At 40.5% G+C, this 18,067-nt stretch overlaps 2 protein-coding genes across 5 annotated transcripts in view; one reads left to right on the top strand and one right to left on the bottom strand.

Moving 5' to 3' along the window:
* Nucleotides 1–2,134, bottom strand: part of palm3 (paralemmin 3) — a 37,635-nt gene extending 35,501 nt beyond the window's left edge. For 2 of the 3 annotated variants that reach the window (XM_067579728.1, XM_067579745.1), the window contains exon 1: nt 1,575–2,006. The gene's annotated coding sequence lies outside the window, so the exon portion shown is untranslated. The other variant, XM_067579737.1, reaches the window with a different exon arrangement.
* Nucleotides 2,135–4,083: 1,949 nt separating this feature from the next.
* LOC137174426 (phospholipid phosphatase-related protein type 5-like) overlaps nt 4,084–18,067 on the top strand; it is a 54,037-nt gene continuing 40,053 nt past the window's right edge. The window contains exons 1-3 of one of the 2 annotated variants that reach the window (XM_067579714.1): nt 4,084–5,247; nt 9,821–10,019; nt 14,384–14,494. In XM_067579714.1, coding sequence (XP_067435815.1) covers nt 14,384–14,494 — 111 coding nt within the window. In that variant the 5' untranslated portion in view covers nt 4,084–5,247; nt 9,821–10,019. Of the gene's footprint in view, nt 5,248–5,887; nt 10,020–14,383; nt 14,495–18,067 lie in introns of those variants that run through there. The other variant, XM_067579707.1, reaches the window with a different exon arrangement.

Below are 18,067 nucleotides of genomic sequence, written 5' to 3'. Positions count from 1 at the left end.
TTTATAAATGTTAAATATTTTCATCAAACAAGAACTCTGGCTCAATTTTAACATCATTTCTATGAGGCATTTATAGCATGATGAGGGATATTTAAATTTTGGAGTAGACATATTTTCAGTCTGGCTCTTAACAGAAGACAACACTGACCTTTATGAGTAATTATTACCAAATAGAAACTGTGAAAACGTGACGGCAATGTGAGTAAAACTTGCTTTCAGTCCACTCTCAGTCTCGATCTCATTCCACTTATAAGATATTTATAAGAGTTCCTACAAAGCTGTCAAAATCAATGAGAGTATCTCTGATTCATTTACAGCATCAAACGATAGGTTTGTTACATTTTCTAAAACTTTGGACTAAGTATCTTAGAACAGGAGGGCTTGTCTGAGGGAACACCAGCTGAAGTTTATTTCATCATTTCTCCGGGACTGTCTTAATACAAGATTCCTATTTATTGTGTCACAACACAGCAGTGACTGTCTGTAATCAGCTCGCTTCTTTGGCTGCTGTCACACATTTCCATGTATCCTGCGCAGCGATCCCTTATGTGCAACTTCTCTTTGAAACCTCAGGTGTAAAAACATGCTTGTTAATAAACCTTCGAGAAAGTAAGTCTTTTCTGAAAGTCAAATGAAGCCAGAGGTGAGTAACACCCCCCCCCCCCCCCCTGGATATGGCCTCAAGGCCCTCTGTTCTTCAGGCTGACAGAAGAAGAGCCATGTCAGGAGCTCCTGCTGGGATCCCTGCTTGTAAATCAGTATGCTCAGCTGCATGCTAAGCAGTGCTTGTCTGATGGCTTGTAAGGCAGAAATGGGCTGTTAAACAAAAATACAGCTATAGCGCAATGTTACATAGCGGTGGTTAAAAATAATGAGACAGCAGAGTGTTTCCGGAAAGTAGGTGAGTCATATATATGAGAATCTGAAAACCTAATGTGTGGTTAACGCTGCTTGATATGTGTGTGTGTGGGTGTGTGTGTGTGTGTGTGTTGGGTGTGTTGGGTGTGAGATGCAACAGCAGCTAGAAAGGTGTAAAAAGATAAAGCCATTATCTTACCCACTGCATCATACAACTGTTGTATTTCCCTGCAAAATTGAGGCTTTTGGACTTAATTACTCATAAAACTCAGTACTGACAGACAAACCCTCACAGAAAGAAGCTACTGTACACACATAACAGCATATGTTTTAAGATAAAACTATAATAACTGCCATACAGTGGTGTCTGTAAACTCACAACTGCTCACAATGACTGTGCTGTCTGTATTTTAGTGAGGCTGGGACAAGATTAAAGAAGCCAAAGGGTGTCAGAAAATATCAGAAGTGACTTTTGAACAGCCAAATAATATTCCAAAGGATTATTAATCAATAAAGTTTTTGCAATGCTTAACAGAGGTCAGACAAGTCAACAGCTGCTGGGGCTGTCCAACTCTGGCTGGGCTCACTTCCACCAGTTGGCCCAGTTTCAAAAGGTGTCAACCGACCACGTACACCAACTTGTGTTAAAATTCATGCACAAAAATGTTGGTTGAAATGAGTAAAAAAAAAAAGGCAAAAATAAAAAAAAAACTTACCTGTTCAAACCTGGCCACTTGGTGTTTTAAGTCCAACAAAGTGATGTAAGAAAACGAAACTTAAAAAGCTGGAAATGCGGTAGAAACGCGACAAAAAAGAAGCGAGAAACGAGAGAAGTCCTCCCTCCAGCTCGATGAATTATGTGGCAAAAAAGAGGAAGAAAAACGACACAAAGTTGCCTGTGTGGTTGAACACCTGAGTAGCCTCTGCAGCGCTGGCGCTCCGAAACACGACGCTCCTCACAGCAGCAGCAGCGGCGGCGGCGGATTTTTATCAAACTTTTACGGCTCTGTTAAAGTTACTTTCAGAGAGAAAGTCGCGATATCGACACACACGAGGTGAAACCCGTCCGAGAAAGCCGCTCTCACCACATCCCTTCGTGTCTAAACCCGTCTGAGAGGAGAAAAAGTGTCGGTGTGGCCGCCGGTGGTGGTTACCTGACTCCAGTCATTACGGTGAGGCCAGCCCTCCACACACAGCAGCGGCAGCAGCAGCAGCGGCGGCGGCGGTGGCGGCTTCATGTTTCCTGTTGTTATCGCTTTAATGAACTGAGCAGATAAAACAGCTTCCCTCAAAAGCAACAGATTGCTTTCTGCTTTAACATGACCCGCCATCTGGCTATCGAGAATAATGTAGCAGATAAAACTATAGTCAAGGCGAAAGAAAAGCAGTTTAAACCAATATTCGCTTTTCTATTTGGGCTCCATAGAGTTAGGCTATAAAAGGAAGATCAAATAGTGTAGAGTCAACATCCCATAATCTCCTGCTCCTACATCAGATGATGTATTTTACTGAACACATTCATATCAGTGCAGGTTTAGATCCAGCTGAGTAGCCTTAATTGGTCTGAATTGCAACTGCTCAAGTCATGTTGTATCCTTTGGGATAAAGGAAGATATTATATAGACAATAGTCCAAGCATTATACCGGTCATGTAAACCATAGCATTGCCTCACTGTAATCACTAGTCAGTCAACCCAGATTAATGATTCCACATCTACCTTTTTGCATATCTAAAGGTGGATTCTGATTATTTTTGAATAGTTTTGAATATATGCTGTATATAACTTCATATCATATTTTGAATCTGCCATTTCATAATTAACAATCTCATACATTAAAAAAAAATGGGACAGCAGAATTAAGCACTGCTAGTTCACCACAATGTGTTTTCATAGGAGAGAAGAAGAAATGTCAGCAGGCTGAAAGCAGAAATGAAAGACTCTTAGAGGTGACTGGAACATTTTGCTTGTTGTAACAGTTTCTAGCTAGATTAGAGCAGAATGAAACCTCCCGAGGAATCTACTTGTAGCTTGTGATGTCTCGCTAACATGCTAAATCTGCTAAAACCAGGACCGTGTGCTGTTTTTGCTCTGAATTTGGTTCATCGATCACCGAGGAGCAAATCTATTGGTCGGTTTATTGTTTTATCACCAACTGTAACTGACACTGATAGTGAGTGCCAGATGTAAACAGCTCACTGACAGCATTGTATTCATGTTTTGAAGAAAATATGAGTCATTGAAAGATACTGAGATTATGAATGGGCATTTGAAAACCTTCTATGAACTTGTTGTAATACATTTTTTCTCCGTGAGTCACTGCTGTGTAACTGTTCCAATCCAAGCTTCCGTCCTCTGTAAAAGGAGCAAACTGCCAACTTTTCAGTCACCTTCCAGGTTTACTGGTGGCTGAGTGTTTCATTATTCTCAACATACACATTTTGTGGTGTATTCCTGTAAATTTGAAAGATTATTCCATAAATCACAACACATTCATCTAAAACTGCAAAGATGAAGGAGTTTAGTTCCTGCTGCGTTTTTTCCAACAGGCAACAGCATGTTGTGTCTCATGCTTGGTTTTCTCTTCTTGGTGTTTTATTTGCATATTATTCCACTTTGTTTTGTGAGTTAAAAGACTTTAGTGAGATACACTGTAGGTAGGCGTATTGTCAGTCAAGTTTTTGAATGTTTGCTGGTTTACAATTATGCAGTGAATCAGCATGACCCGATATGTGTGATTACATTTACTCCTGCAAATCCGCTCCTTAGTTTAGTTTATTTTGCATTCAAGACAAACAGATCATTTGCAATATTCATTCCAAAGGAATTTATCAGGACGGTGTTTTGCATCTAACTGTGACAATACTCGCCTAAGTTTGCCGTTATACTATTCAGCAGCTACATACATTATATTATTATACATATATTATATTCTCACTGATATTTTTGTCAAACTTTTAAAAGTCACCCTTTTCTCTTGTTCAAAACGATTTATTGATATTTTCATCTTTTTTTGAATGGTTTAATAATTGTTAATAATTGATTTGAGATGTTTATCTCCCTGGGGGGTATATATATATATATATATATATATATATATATATATATATATGGTGTAAGATTGATTTAAAAAAAAAAAAAAAAAAAAAAAACGCCCTAACAAAGATCCACTACGATCATGTCTATTTTGAATTTAAATTGTGGCTTTGGAGAGAGTGTTCGGCTGTTATTCTTGTTCCATCGGTGCTTGAATATAATTGCACCTCTTCATTTTATACTATTCAGACCAAAAAACAAGTAACGTTTCCTTGAAGTATTCTATATTACTTCATGTCACAAAATACCTACAATGCACCAGTGGATAAAAAGTTTTAATTCATGAGTGACAGCAAGGACAGACCATTCAACTACTCTAAAGCTCCATGAAATAAAACTAGGCCAAGTTATTTTTATGTGTATTTCATTATAGCTTACTCATATTTCATTTATACCACAATATACTGAAAGCTCATTTTCTTGCGATTAATTGCTTTTTTAATTTGCCCAAATCTAGGGTAGAACTAGCGTAACATCATCTTCAGTGATGGTCAGAATTTCAGCCATATAAATTACAGCTTAGCTGACCTGTGCTGTATCTTCTTTATAATCCCATTTTGCTAAAAATCTGATTAATTCTTTATGGCTGAAATTCCCTAGCATGGCAATTTGAAACGAGAATGTCCTTGGCTGTGATCCACAGTGATAGTGTATGAAATGAGCACATCCACTGACTCGGCCTACTTCTGATTCCCCAAGACAAGAGAGTCTTCACATGAACAGCCAGATAGTGGAAGCACGCAGGCTTGTATCACACGGCTTTCCCTTAACAGTCTCTCTCTGTCTATTGTGTGTGTGTGTGAGTGTGTGTGTGTGTGTGTGTGTGTTTGTGGGGGGATTTGTTAGTAAAGCAACCTTTCCTTAACAATACTGTGTGTGTGTGTGTGTGTGCTTTTGTACCTGTGTTCACGCATATGAGTGCCAGCACCTTCTAAACACTGCTCATTGTTTGCTTGTGTGTGTGCTTGCATCTGCCTGTGTAGCGTACTGAAAGAGCCCTGCTCGTGTCTGTGTATTTGTGTGAATACAATATACATGTAAAGAGGGAGCGAGATCAATGTGTTTCTATTTTGAAGCATATTGCGTCAAGCGCTATGTGGTATTTTATTAAGAGATAGAGTTATCTCTGTCGGGTTCATTGAGGTTGTGTATATTTTTCAACGAGATATTGTGAACAAAGAATGTCAGGAAGACCATTAGGAGGGAGGATGCCTGTTGACAAAAAGCCACGAGCATGTGTTGACCAGCTGAAGGACTGGCTGTTTCACCACTCAGCCACCCTGCTGACATATAAGTGAGTATGAGAATACTTCATATGAATGCAGACTTGAATGTGTATGGTTGTGCGTGTAGGTGAAGGACGGTTGCAACCCTCCGTAGACAAGAGTCTCACTGTCGGTCGATTCTGCAACAATGACAACTTTTTTTTTTTTTTTTTCTTGGATGGTCCAATACCAACGTATTTGTAATTGTCACTTTTTGCTAAATTTGCACATGATGTTAACCATGGTATGGTCAACTATAGAGAAACATTGTGGTTATGGCAATTAAAATATTGTTTAAGGTTAGCATTAGGCAATAAAAGCACTTGATTAAAGTTAAAATCATTGTGATTTTCATCATATTAAACACAGTTCTGAACTATGTATAGCTGGCATATAATACTGTAGTTTGCATTGGCAGTGGCAGAGTCTGCCATGTCCGCCCTGGATTCACATGGTGTACACATGCACCAGGGATTCACAGGAAACCTGGAAGCATACTGGAAAAAATTTGAAGACAATTTGTGCACATGCACACGTTGTATGTCTCGTTATGTTGTAACCTGGAAGGCATCTTGAAGAAATACAGCTATAATGATTTACAGTATGAATAAATCACCATCATCTTCTGATGTGTTTCTGACAGAGTAGCTGCTCAAAGAGTATTTTCTGCCTTTAGTGATCAATAAACATGTCAACCAGAACTGAAATCTTAAGTATTACAACTTTAAGGTTAGGTTATGGTTAAGTTTCGGTAACTAAAGTATTTAGTTAAACCTGCAATTACTGATTTTTTGGCCAAACTAGCAGGTTTTCTATTTCACATATCCAGCAAACATGGAGCACCTGTTCACTAGCTAGTCATCAGCTGTCACTTGGTGGTAGGCAGGTAACATTTCTGTTAAAAATGACTACCTGCTGCAGCTGGAAACTATGATATGGGAGCAGTAGGAGTGAACCAAAACAGTTACTGTAATTCACTGACAATAAAGCTCCAAAGAGCTGACGGGAACTGCTGAGTCGGGTCATAATTCTCTGTGGGTTTGTCACTACAAATGACCTCTTTCACATACAAGTAGTCTTGTGATCCATAAACTATGGATTATAGCCGCTTTAAAGTTTCTTTAGTGTTAGAGTTAGGCAACCTGGCTAAGGTTAGGGAAAGATGGTGATTAGTTTACTAAAAAGGCAAACGTTAATTGCAAGTTTGTGACGGGAAATGAACTCTGGTCTTCTTAATGAAAGTTGGATTTGCTGCACAGCCATCCACCACCCCGACCTTCACACACTTACATTTCACCTCGCTGCATATAAAGCTTCCTGCACTGGCTCTGGGTGGAAATCGTGAGGTGCAGAACTGTCTAATATGGATGTAATTTCCAGGACACTGGGCTGGAAGAAAGTAAAGAGAGGACAGGTGCGCTGCATGTGCACGTGTGTATGTACAGTATGTGCATGTCTGCTGTACTTGTGTGTGTGTGTTACTGTTTGTAGGCCACACACATCCACCCCTGTGTACTTGCTCTATTTACAGAGTCCTATGGTGTCTTACCCTCCCCGTTTGTCCTTGACTTTGACAACTCCTCTCACTCTTTACATCCCTATAATGTATGTTAGCATCCGAGTTATTTTATCACATACATCACTCTATAAGAACAGACAGGCGTATCTAAAGGCCTCAACCATCATGAAAGGGACTGAAAACTGCACACCTGCAGAGTATGCGTTAAAATGATGGGGAGGATAATAATATACAGTGGATGTCCTTTGGGAAGCTGTAAAATACAGATATTAATGTAGTCACTACAATATACTGCAGATGTTTCTATGTCCTTGCACCAACCAGGTGCTGTTGGTAGATAAAAGTGTTGCATCTTCACATTATTGATACTTTACAATGAGGGATGGTACTTATGGACTTTCAGGGTTTGTTCTAGTGGAAATAATAATGATAATAATGTGAACATAAAAGGAGTACCTTAACTTTTTTGAGCTTTTATCAGAATGTAGGGGATTAAAAGTCTTTAACTGACATTCAATATGAGATTTCTGGTGTTTGAGCTCATTTTCTTTTACATCCTTAACTTCTGCACGCTACATTTTTAGTCCCTTCAGACAGCATTGAGTCAAGCTAGTGACATTAGATGTGCTTTTGTGAAAGCTTGTGAGAGGGGAGTCATGTACTGTAGGTATGGGAATTCAATAGTTTGTGGGCAAGGCCATTTTTAAGTGCTGTTTGTTTCATCTACATTGTATAGGCACTTTTAAATGTTTTTTTTTAATTTAAATTTCTTTGTATGTGCTTTTTCTTGCCTGTCATTCTACTCTATGACTGTGGTGAGTTACCATGGGAACTATGATATCTGTGACACCACGTGGTTTGATCCCTCATTCTCAGGAAAAAAAAAAAAGAAAAGACACTTCACTGTGAGTGGTCCATGGTCCCTCTCCAGCTGTGAGTGATTTGTTTGAGTGCAGAAAAAGGGTTGGCAGCTTTTATAATGCTGTTTCCTTACACATTGGACTGAAAAGTCTTCTGTAAGAAATAGAGATGTATTTGGAAATTTATGCTGGCTAGAGGGATGCCATACTTTTTTTATCTCCAGAGATTTAATTCCTTTTAATACAGCACTCTGGCTGTACACTTTACCATAATTGTTCTATTCAGACTGGATTTCAAAGAGATGAAGATATCATGGCTCTAGTTAATTTGGCTAAATACATATTTGGCTAAAATATGAGAGGAGATGATATTCACTTTCCTAAAATTTTAAAAGATTAGTTTGACATTTTGTAAAATATGCCTATTCAATTTCTTAACAAGTTAAAGAGGATGAAAAGTTTAATACCACTCTAACGTCTGAACGGTAAATATGAAGCTAACACCAGCAGCCGATTAGTGGAGCTTAACTTAAAGATTGGAAGCAGGAGGAAACCGTTGGCGCTGTTCAGCAGTAACAGTATCCACCCACCAAAACCCCTAAAGCTCACTAATTAACATGTTATATCTTGTTTGTTTACACTACTTCTTGACTGAGTTTTGTTGTCACGTGTGGCTGCCAGGCAACCAGCAGAGACTCAAGGAAGTTAATGTGTCTGGCCAAGAAATAGTCCAGCGCATATTTACCATATAAATCTTCTCATTTAACTTTCAGTAAAAATAAGCGAATAAATATATATTATGTCAAACTGTTCTCCTGCCTTTAAATTTGAATACATTTCACACAATGTAATACTGAAGGCACAGAACTCTATACTATACCAACCTTAACTTACACTGACAAGCAGTTTGTGGACGATGGACTGTATGTTAGGTTAGTATTCTATGTCATACACTTTTTAGCAGGGCTGAAGTCCACACCAAGTACAAACCTGTGTGACTATGGCTTAGGGGAATTCCCCAGTGTCCAGCAGTCCACCGGTGCCAGTGCAGCAGGCTCGAACATGTACCGACACACATACTGTCTCTGTTTTAGCCCTGAGGGAAGCAGAGAGTTTGTTAAAGGCAAACGCATGTCATTATGCAGGTATACACTAGTGCACACACACACACACACAAAACTAGCCAAAAGCTGCAGGTGAGCTTGCACTTGTGGGCCTCTGACCCACATAGGGCCGGGATGCGTCCCACTTTTCCTCTTGACAATGCAACATTAACCCACTGTGTGGTGTATGAGAGGATGAGATGGATTGTGATCCCCTGCTCACCTGAGCTCACATTGTCATTTATGTTCAGTATAGAGCTACACTGCTGGCAGACATAGACACACAATAGAAGATGAGCAGTGACACAATACTGTCAAAATGCTCATGGCTTTTGCTTTTCTGCTTTGACTTTCCATTTTCACATAATGGCGCGCATGCACACTCACTCACACACACACACACACACACACACACACACACACACACAGACGACAATACCGCAGAAACACATACATATGCACTCACACTGACACATAGCCAGTCTGCCAATATCAAAGTGGATTCATGGGGTATTAAAGTGCACAGTGTCTACCATTTTAACCACTGTGTTGCCTCAGCCTCTGACACTCATAGAGACCCTCCTTCTCTCTCTCTCTCTCTCTCTCTCTATCTCTCTTTCTCTCTCTCTCTCTCTCTGTCTCTCTCTCTCTCTCTCTCTCTCTCTTTCTTTCTCTCTCTCTCTCTCTCTCACTCTCTCTCTCCCTTACTCTCTGGCCCCCTCTCTTTCTATCTCGGCATCTCACATGCTGACTGTTTTCTGCTCTCAGTCTCTCATTCCCTCTTCCCACTCTGTTTTTTTCCTCCTCCTCCTCTTTGCCTCTCCTTCTCTTCCTCTCACACACAAGCATACAGATGCACACACACACACACACACACACACACATATTCTCTCTGTCTCTTTCTCTCCTCGTATCCACCGGCAACTGCGCTGAGCAGCAGCCTCCCTCACCAAGCCTGTGGATCCCTTCACTTGACTAATTAGCCTTGAAGTGCTGTTGAAGATCATCATATTTAGCTTAGCGACCTAGCGGCAGAGTGCAGACAGATATAGACTAGGCTGGCTGCAGGCAGGGTGCCTGGCAGTGGGCAAGCTCTCTATCTCTCTCTATTCACACACAGTGCTGAGGGCTTCTCAGCGGCGGAGCGGCGGAAGTGAGAGGTGGTTTTGCTTTGAAAGAGGCGAGAAGGGAAAAGAGAAGGAGAGACCACAACGAAAACCACAGAATGGGAGTCCGCTGCAGGAGCAAATCCTCCTAGAGACGGAGGAAGCAGCGGCCACTGTGCAGCAACACTGTGCAGCAACAAACACAGATTTAAGGTGAGTTTTTCAACCAACATTTTTTCTTCTGGTTCTTTTTGGAAAAGGTTTATCTCTGAATATATGTGTGTGCATATATATGAGAGAGTTTGTGAATGTGATTGTGCATCTCTCTGACCCACATTGCACCTGAGGTGCAGCACAGCAGGAATTCTGTGCAGGATGATCTCTCTCTCTCTGTCTCTCTCTGTCTCTCTCTCTCTGTCTCTCACACACACACACAAACACTCACACACACACAGGCATCAGCTGTGCAGCACCACTTGTTGGACTGACATCCAAGTTGACATCTAATGAATACTAGAATATTGATCGCCTGTATGTGTGTGTGTGTGTGGTCTGTCATAGGCTACTTTTGGGGACAAATATCAGACTTAAGACCATTTTATTGGGGAGGGCTTGTCCAATCTGAAAAGCCGTGTCCCCAATTTGGAAAAAGCAGATCTTTGGGTCAGTGGTTAAGGTTAGGGTTAGGGTAAGTCTCCAGGAAACAATGTAAGTCTATGTAATGTCCCCTAAAGGGACCATGATCTGACATATGATGTGATATATGATATATGTGTGTGAGTGTGTGTGTGTGCGTGTGTGTATGTGTGAATGAGCCCTTGCATACAGGTGTGTGTTAATGTCTCTGTTAATGTCTGTGCGCCTGTGTGTGCGCCTGTGTGTGTGTGTGTGTGTGTGTGTGTGTGTGTATGTGTGTGTGCACGCACACCAGTGAGATAGTGAGTGGGTCTTTTGTTGCTGTGGTGCCAGTGCGAAGCTTAAGGATGCACATCATTGTGAACGACATGGACAGCAGCACAAGAGACAATCAGTCACGCCAGCCTTATGTCTGATTGCTTCTTACTGCTTTGGAAGACGGGAACATAAAAGGAGACCCAAATACTGTATTTACAGCAGACAACCTGCTGTGTGTGAATGCATGTATATATATATATATGTCAGGATGCACGTATATAAATATATGTGCATCTTTTTATCTCCTGTCATAATTTGTACATGTTCCTCTTTTCTTAGAATCAATGAGGACTGTTTTACTAATCGAACCCCTTGAAGCTGTAGCCAAGGCTCGTCTATAGTAGAGGCTTGTACTCATATTGGAATAGTGGGTTAATAGTGGGATAGTATCTCCCGTGAGGCAGACAGGCGGTAGTGGGGAAAAAAGGGTGAAAACAAGTATATGATCCACAGCATGAATAATTAACACACTTAAACACAATGAATGTTTCGGTACTGCCTTATATGTACGTGTGAGTGTTGTTACTCAGCTAAACATTACACAGTGCATAGAAATAAATCCAGCCACTCATCTACAGAAAATGGGTGTAGAGGTGTAAACGACTTGTGCAAATATATGTAGCAAAATTTCTGAATTAAATTCTGTGACATTTAGACTATTTGCAGCCATAAACACGCCTCATGCAATGCTATAAATAGAGAACCCTGATGATAAATCTATGACGTGGAACAGAAACAGCCATGAGGGACTTCATTGCCAGATAATTGAAGTTCAAGTTTGTGGAGACTGTGACAGCACCTCAGGTGATTTTGCAAAAAATTATGATTTCTAATCCCTAAATCTAGCATGTACTCAGTGTCTCTAAAATACACACAGCCGCAGTCCTGGTGTGTGGGTTACAAATCTCTCTACAGAAGCATACACTTTTAAAATAGATATATCTAAGTTTTGAACTCTATTCCTTGAACTTCAGCATGTTATAAGCTAAAATTTTCTGTTAGATTAAACTGTTCAAGATGAGGGAAGATGTAAGTGAATTCAGGTTTTGGAGAGTATTGCATCATTAATGCTTTAGTTATTAATGCATATACTGTGGTGCTCTTTCAAACATTTACCAGAAATATTACATAGGGATCTTTTTCTACTCTCCTCATGTTCCAGCATGCAGAGATACACTTTTTGTCTTCACCATAAATGACAAGATGCTGCTTTTTTGTGTGTTTGGCTAAACAGGAATGAATCATTCAACTTTTCTTCTACTTTTATTTAAATATTCTTCTTAAAGTGCTTTTTTGTTTCAGCATTTAAATTCTGGTTCCTCTCATTGTCTCTTCCTCTCCTCTCACCCATAACGACCACTGAGTGGGGAAAAGGCTGACAGGGCGGCAGAGCTTTGCCCTCATATATAATGGAAAAGTAACGCACACCAAGGGTTGTAGTGAGGTGAGGATCACTGGAGGTAGACTTGATAGTAGGAAAAAAAGTGTCACACGCTCCGGCTCCGTGTGTATTTCTTTTCTATTCGGATGATGTTTTGGCCTTCAGGCCTTTTTCAAGTTCAGCAATCATAGTAGGACACAAGCACTGGTATGTTACACAGGCCACACCCCAGTAACACATCTGGTGATTAGATAGATAATCATGTTCCACCAGTAGGGTGAGAAAAAACAATCAAGAGGCATTCATTGAATCCAAACTTTTAACAAACAGTGACAGGAACAGCAGCCAATCAAATCACTTCAAATAAAGTGAGCGCCTTCAGCCGTAAAGTCAGTGAGATAATCGCCGTCAAGGAGATTAAGGAATAAGCCCGATATCTGAGAGAACAAATTGGTGTTTGAATGAATAAAATATATTGAATTCTGAAACATCGCTGGGGGCATTTGCTTTACGATTGATAAAATCAGGATTTCAAAGTTCACAGTTCTTGGGAGAACTGCGTTTGCTGTTTGATTCAAATAACATGGAACTCAAACCTAAATCCTTGTAGGGTGAAATGACTTTTGAGATTGCCTAAAACATAAAAAAAGCACACTGGCCTTTGCATGTTGGCATGTTTAATACCTCAAAAGTTGGCCTTCCTTTTTTTTCCACCAAAATTTCCTCAGTCATGTCTGTCATATGCTTACTTTGGGGACCGGAGCTGTTTTTTCCTCAACTTCTACCTGCTATCCCCAATCGCTATTATTTCCCAGTGCTGAGTCTGCTGGCTTCCACTCCACCCTCCTCACTTCTGAAGAGTCTCCAAACGTCTGCATCATGACGTTGTCTCTCTCTTATCTCTGTCAGGCTTTTGTTTTTGATCATTGCTCCTCTGTTTCCACTCTACTTCTCCTCCTTTCAACCTCATTTCTCCCCCAATTCTTTTGATTGCCTACCCATACTGCTGTGTGTGTGTGTGTGTGTGTGTGTAGTATTTTTCATCTTTGTGGGCATCTGTGCATATGTATAACTGAGTATGTCTGCATGTATCAGTATAGGTGCGTGCATTTGTATAAAAATAGGTGTTTTCTTGCACATGATGGATAGTAAAAGGATTCTGTTTGTGCTCAGACATGATTATCTGTCTGATTCTCTCTCAGATGGGAAATACAAGGCTATCACAAGACAGAATGCTGATGATGAATGTTTCTGCAAAACCTTTGTTCAAATATGCTTTTGGATATTCAGTGCCAATGTTGTTTTTTTAAAAATGATTTATCCCTACAATATATATGCATGGCCGTATGGCATCGTTGAGGTATGGTTAAGTGTAGGTGACTAAAACATCTGGTTAAGGTTAGAAAAAAAAAACGTGATCCTGTTTGATGAATAAAACATGAAACGTAGGTCTGCTTTGCTAAACTGAACGTAATATTTAAACCTGAATGCTGTTCCTGGATGTAAATCACATGCAGCCAATTCATCAAATATGAATATGATTCCTACACACAGCTGTGTTGCATCTCTGCCCTGCTGCACCTAAAAGATACGAACAACACCAATGAAATAGATGGAGGTAAAAACAGGCAGAGGTTTTACTTCATGTTGTCTGGCTAGTACATTGCACATTTTGAGACAAATATTCAAAACTTTCCAGTGAAAAACAAATGATTCCATGTTTTGTTATTTGCCTCTTTGCTGAGACTCTACAGAGTGTGAAATGCACACCCTAAGATTTACTCTAAGCCATGCAGGAACTGAATATAAATAGACTACTATTTACACGCTTGTATCGCCTGGAACTCAAAGGGCTGTTTGGTGACTCATTATAGTCTCAAAGTTGAACACTAACAAAAAGACTAAATTGAGGTGCCAGTCAGATCTCTTCCCTATCTATTATCCCCGGCCAAATTTACAGGTTGACTTGGGATGAGTTTAAAGTTCAGAACAAGGTTCATATCATCTAAATTGCCTGAATTTCAGTTACTGTTACACCTTGATATCATCCATTTAAACACTGATCCACATGTGTATTATCTTTACATGTTTTTGTTGTCATATGTTCACCTTGTAGCTTCTGCAAAATATGAAGTAGTTCCTCTTCTTACTGTGTGGTAACTCTACCCCAGACACAATTTATTTGACACAAACAGAACAAATCAAGTACACTGAAGCTTGATGATGACCTTTGACCCTACAGATGATCGACAGTCGGCTGTCGGCACAGAGGAGGGAGATGAGGAGCTTTCCCGGAGACAGAGGCCAGCAGAAGACCAGTACCTACATCGTGCCCTGCTTCCTCTTTGTGGAGGTGAGTGTTAAGATAAATATAGACAGCATGAGGGATCACTTTGTCTTCATCAGGTTTGACTCACATCTGAAAATTTGAGTTTGATCAAACCTGAACGTTGAAAGTTCTGTTGAAAGATGTTTGTTGAGCCTATAACTGAAGGCGATATTTGTCATTTTTGGACTAAAATATCCTGATTCTATTCTAAAGTCTACAATCTTAAGCTGTCATGTGCTGATATCGTGGCCTGTAGTCGCTGTGTAAATGCTGGTTATATATGAACATGGGTAGAAATGAAGGGGTTGGCGTTTGTACCTCGAGGGCTCTGGAAGTGTTGGAAGTTGGAGTCACACAGAGCAACCTGATGGATAAATGAATGCACATCTTACAGTCTTTAGCATATGAATGTTCTCTCTCATTTCACATCTCTTTCTTCTATCATTTCACATGTTTCTCATGGCAGATTAGCAACAATGAGTGTCAGTTGGGAAATTGCATGAATTAGCAGGCTTTGTTTTCAATTCACTGACTCCCAAAAGAAGTGATTGGTTTGATTAAATTGTCACAATTGGGTAATTACCCTCAGTTCATGCATCACCTAGTGATAAGATTCAGCGGGAGGGTGAGGGGATGTGCTGAGGTATTCTCTCAACCAAGGCCCTCTCCAGTGACCTTTTTGCTCATAAGCTCCTTGATTCCTTTCCTCCACTCCCCGCACTCTTCCCACGACTCTTCTTCTCGCCGTGTAATCCGTAAATGACCTGGTGGAGCGCTCATGTCCTCAGCTGCATTTCCTAATTAATTGGCCTAATTAAGAACGGAAACCCAATTAGCCCGTGCCACCGCTAACGTGCTTCAAGCCCGCAGGTCCTCTGAGCTACAGCAACGATGTCTGAATGAGCTGAACGAGCAGTTTTTTTCTTATTTTTTGTAGCATTAACATTCAGTCTTTGCTTTTGAATTCAGCTTAACAGTATGATCTTATTTTGGTTCAAATATTAAAATTTAAGGTTGGTAGTAATTGTCAAGTCAAACAGTGCTGTGGAAAGTTGACTGGATAAGTCAAAAGTTCAAGTTTTGTAATAGTAGATACAGCTAACAGGCAAACAAGCGAGCTGAAGATAGATATGGATGTGTTTTTGGTTTTTTTCTCTTAACACAGATCTTGTGAAAAGTTGCGCTTTTCAAAAAAGTTTCTAGTGTAAACTAAATTTACCAAGTGCCATCTTTCTTTAGTGCCCCTGCAACAGCATCCAATCTCTTTAACTGAATCTCCTGGAGGATTTTCTTCAACCTTGCTCTTCTTCTCTTTCATTGTACTGGTTCACTCATTCACAACATCCTCTTGAGATCATACTATAGCTGTTTCATCTGCTCTTTGTGCCGCATCCAACACATGAATCCTGCCCTCTTTCTACATAACAATGTCCCCCAACACACCTCTGTTACCGCTGCATCTCTTTATAGCGCAAAAATCCCACAGTCCCTGCAGGTTTCACGCACGCGGTCTTAAGCTTGCTTTTATTTTCTTGCATTGTGCTTTGGTATTGGCTCGTTCTCGGCATCCTCTTGAGGACTTGTTATGATGATTTTCCAGCTTTCCAATTTTTTCATAGTGCGTCTATAATATCTGCAGGCTTATCTGTCAGTAGTGCTCCTCCCCTCCTCCAGTATTCCCTTTGACGGTCTCTTGAGTACTGCCCAGTCACTCTTTTTATACAGATCCTGTGCATCACTCCTCTCCAGCATTCATTCCCTTGAGTAATTACATCTTTTGCACGATGGATCTCTCCATTATTCCTCTTTACTTGCAAAGCTTCATCTCCACCTCCCACTCAAAAGCGTGTCTGCCATTGCAAAGACCTCCACTCTCCTCTTCTCTCCTCAGCGCTTCTCTCAAGCTTCATGTTTCATTTCTTCATTTTCTTCTTCTCCGTCCGTCACTTCATCTTTTTGCTCCTTCTCAGGGCCTCTGTGAACCTTGTCCTCATGTTCACCTCATATCACAGACATCTTCGCGCTTGGAGAAAGGGTGTTACATGCAATATAAGCTATAATATGTAACTAAAATGTCTGAAAACGACTTGACCACCCAAATGTTTCCAACAATTTTCAGACCAAGAGAAATCCATATTTGAATCAATGTAATGGTCCGTTTCATTTGGTCACCTGTCAGCGGCGTCGTACCTCCTCTACCAAAGAGTAAACATCGGCGTTGTGGTTGTTGTTTTAAGCCATGTTTTCATGATAAACCTTTTTAGATCTTGCTCGTTGTTAAGTATATATTTTAACCTGATGAAGGATTTTAGTCATCGGACGTCTGGATCTGAAGTTATCAGAGAAACAAGCTGAGCAAACGTTAGCAGCTATTTGGCTCAAAAATAGTTCCTCCTGGACGTCCTTTGTCCGCCGAACAGCCTCAGAGAAACACTGATTTTTAACGTGAAACTGCTTTATTTGCTGTTTTTACCAGTTTTAATCACTGAGTCCGTTTCTCTGTGGAGAATTCGGCCGCCGGTAAAAACCTCATGAACAATGAACACTGAGGTAATCCTAACCGGGAGAAGCTGACTGCAATGGTGGCAATGGTGCTTGTTTAACAATGAAGACAACAACTCCCATGATCCCACACTACTTTGCGACATCATCAAATTGTTTCTTTTGTTATTGTTGTGATGGAGAAGCCCCCTAGCGCCAGAAATGACATATTGTGCCTTTAATTGCCCCTCTCTCTCGAGGGTTGCCTCTACTGTTTTTATTTGCTCTCACACAGCCAGAGGTGGAAAGATATGAATCTGGCTTGACTTTAATCGCTTTATATGCACCTGAATGAATATGTGTGCATTTCAGTAGTTTAATAAAAGGCATTTTTAAATTCAATTCCCCCATCTGCTGTGTTCATATTGGAGCAGCTTGCTGTAGCATAGCTCCCCCCGGAGGGCACTCACTCCTTTGTTGTTACATTACCATCTCATTACCCGTTTCTGTTTTAATTCAAAAGCAGAGTCTTATTCCTCTTCTACTCTTGTGATGTTGTTGCTGATTCCCTCTCTCTTCTCCTCTTCTTCTCACTATCTTGCTCTCTGTCTTGTGCTGTCTGCCGCTCTCTGTCTGCTCTTCCTCTTTATCAGTTTATCTGTATGAAGATGGCCTTTCTCCTCTCTCTCAGTCAGTCTCACTGTCAGTTCATCGCTTCTTGTCTCAAGGCTTGTAGCTAACTTTGATTACTATGTCTCTCTTTCTCTCGGTTCACACTTTCCATACTTCCTCCATCTCTTCATCTCTTTTCTCTCATAGTCATTATTTCTCATCCCGTTTCCTTCTTCTTTTAAATTGTGAGAACTGGACTAATCGGTTTCCTATACAAATGAGGAAGATTATACACAATTTCACTTTTAGTAGCATGGGAGGAAAATAACGTAATGGAAAGCAGATGAGTTGTCCTTCTCTCTGTTGCGCTCTCTGTTTTTTACTCCTCTCTCAAGTCTTAGCGCCACACTGCTGCCGACACATCTGTCACGCTGCGAAGCCACACAAGAGACTGGTCCGAGGCCTAACAGAGGCACTGCTTCAAAGGGCCCTCTTTAAAAAGTC

The sequence above is a fragment of the Thunnus thynnus genome, chromosome 3 (genome assembly GCF_963924715.1).
Source record: "Thunnus thynnus chromosome 3, fThuThy2.1, whole genome shotgun sequence".
Classification (NCBI taxonomy): domain Eukaryota; kingdom Metazoa; phylum Chordata; class Actinopteri; order Scombriformes; family Scombridae; genus Thunnus; species Thunnus thynnus.
The sequence above is the reverse complement of the archived record's forward strand: the minus strand, read 5'-3'. Positions and strand labels throughout refer to the sequence as shown.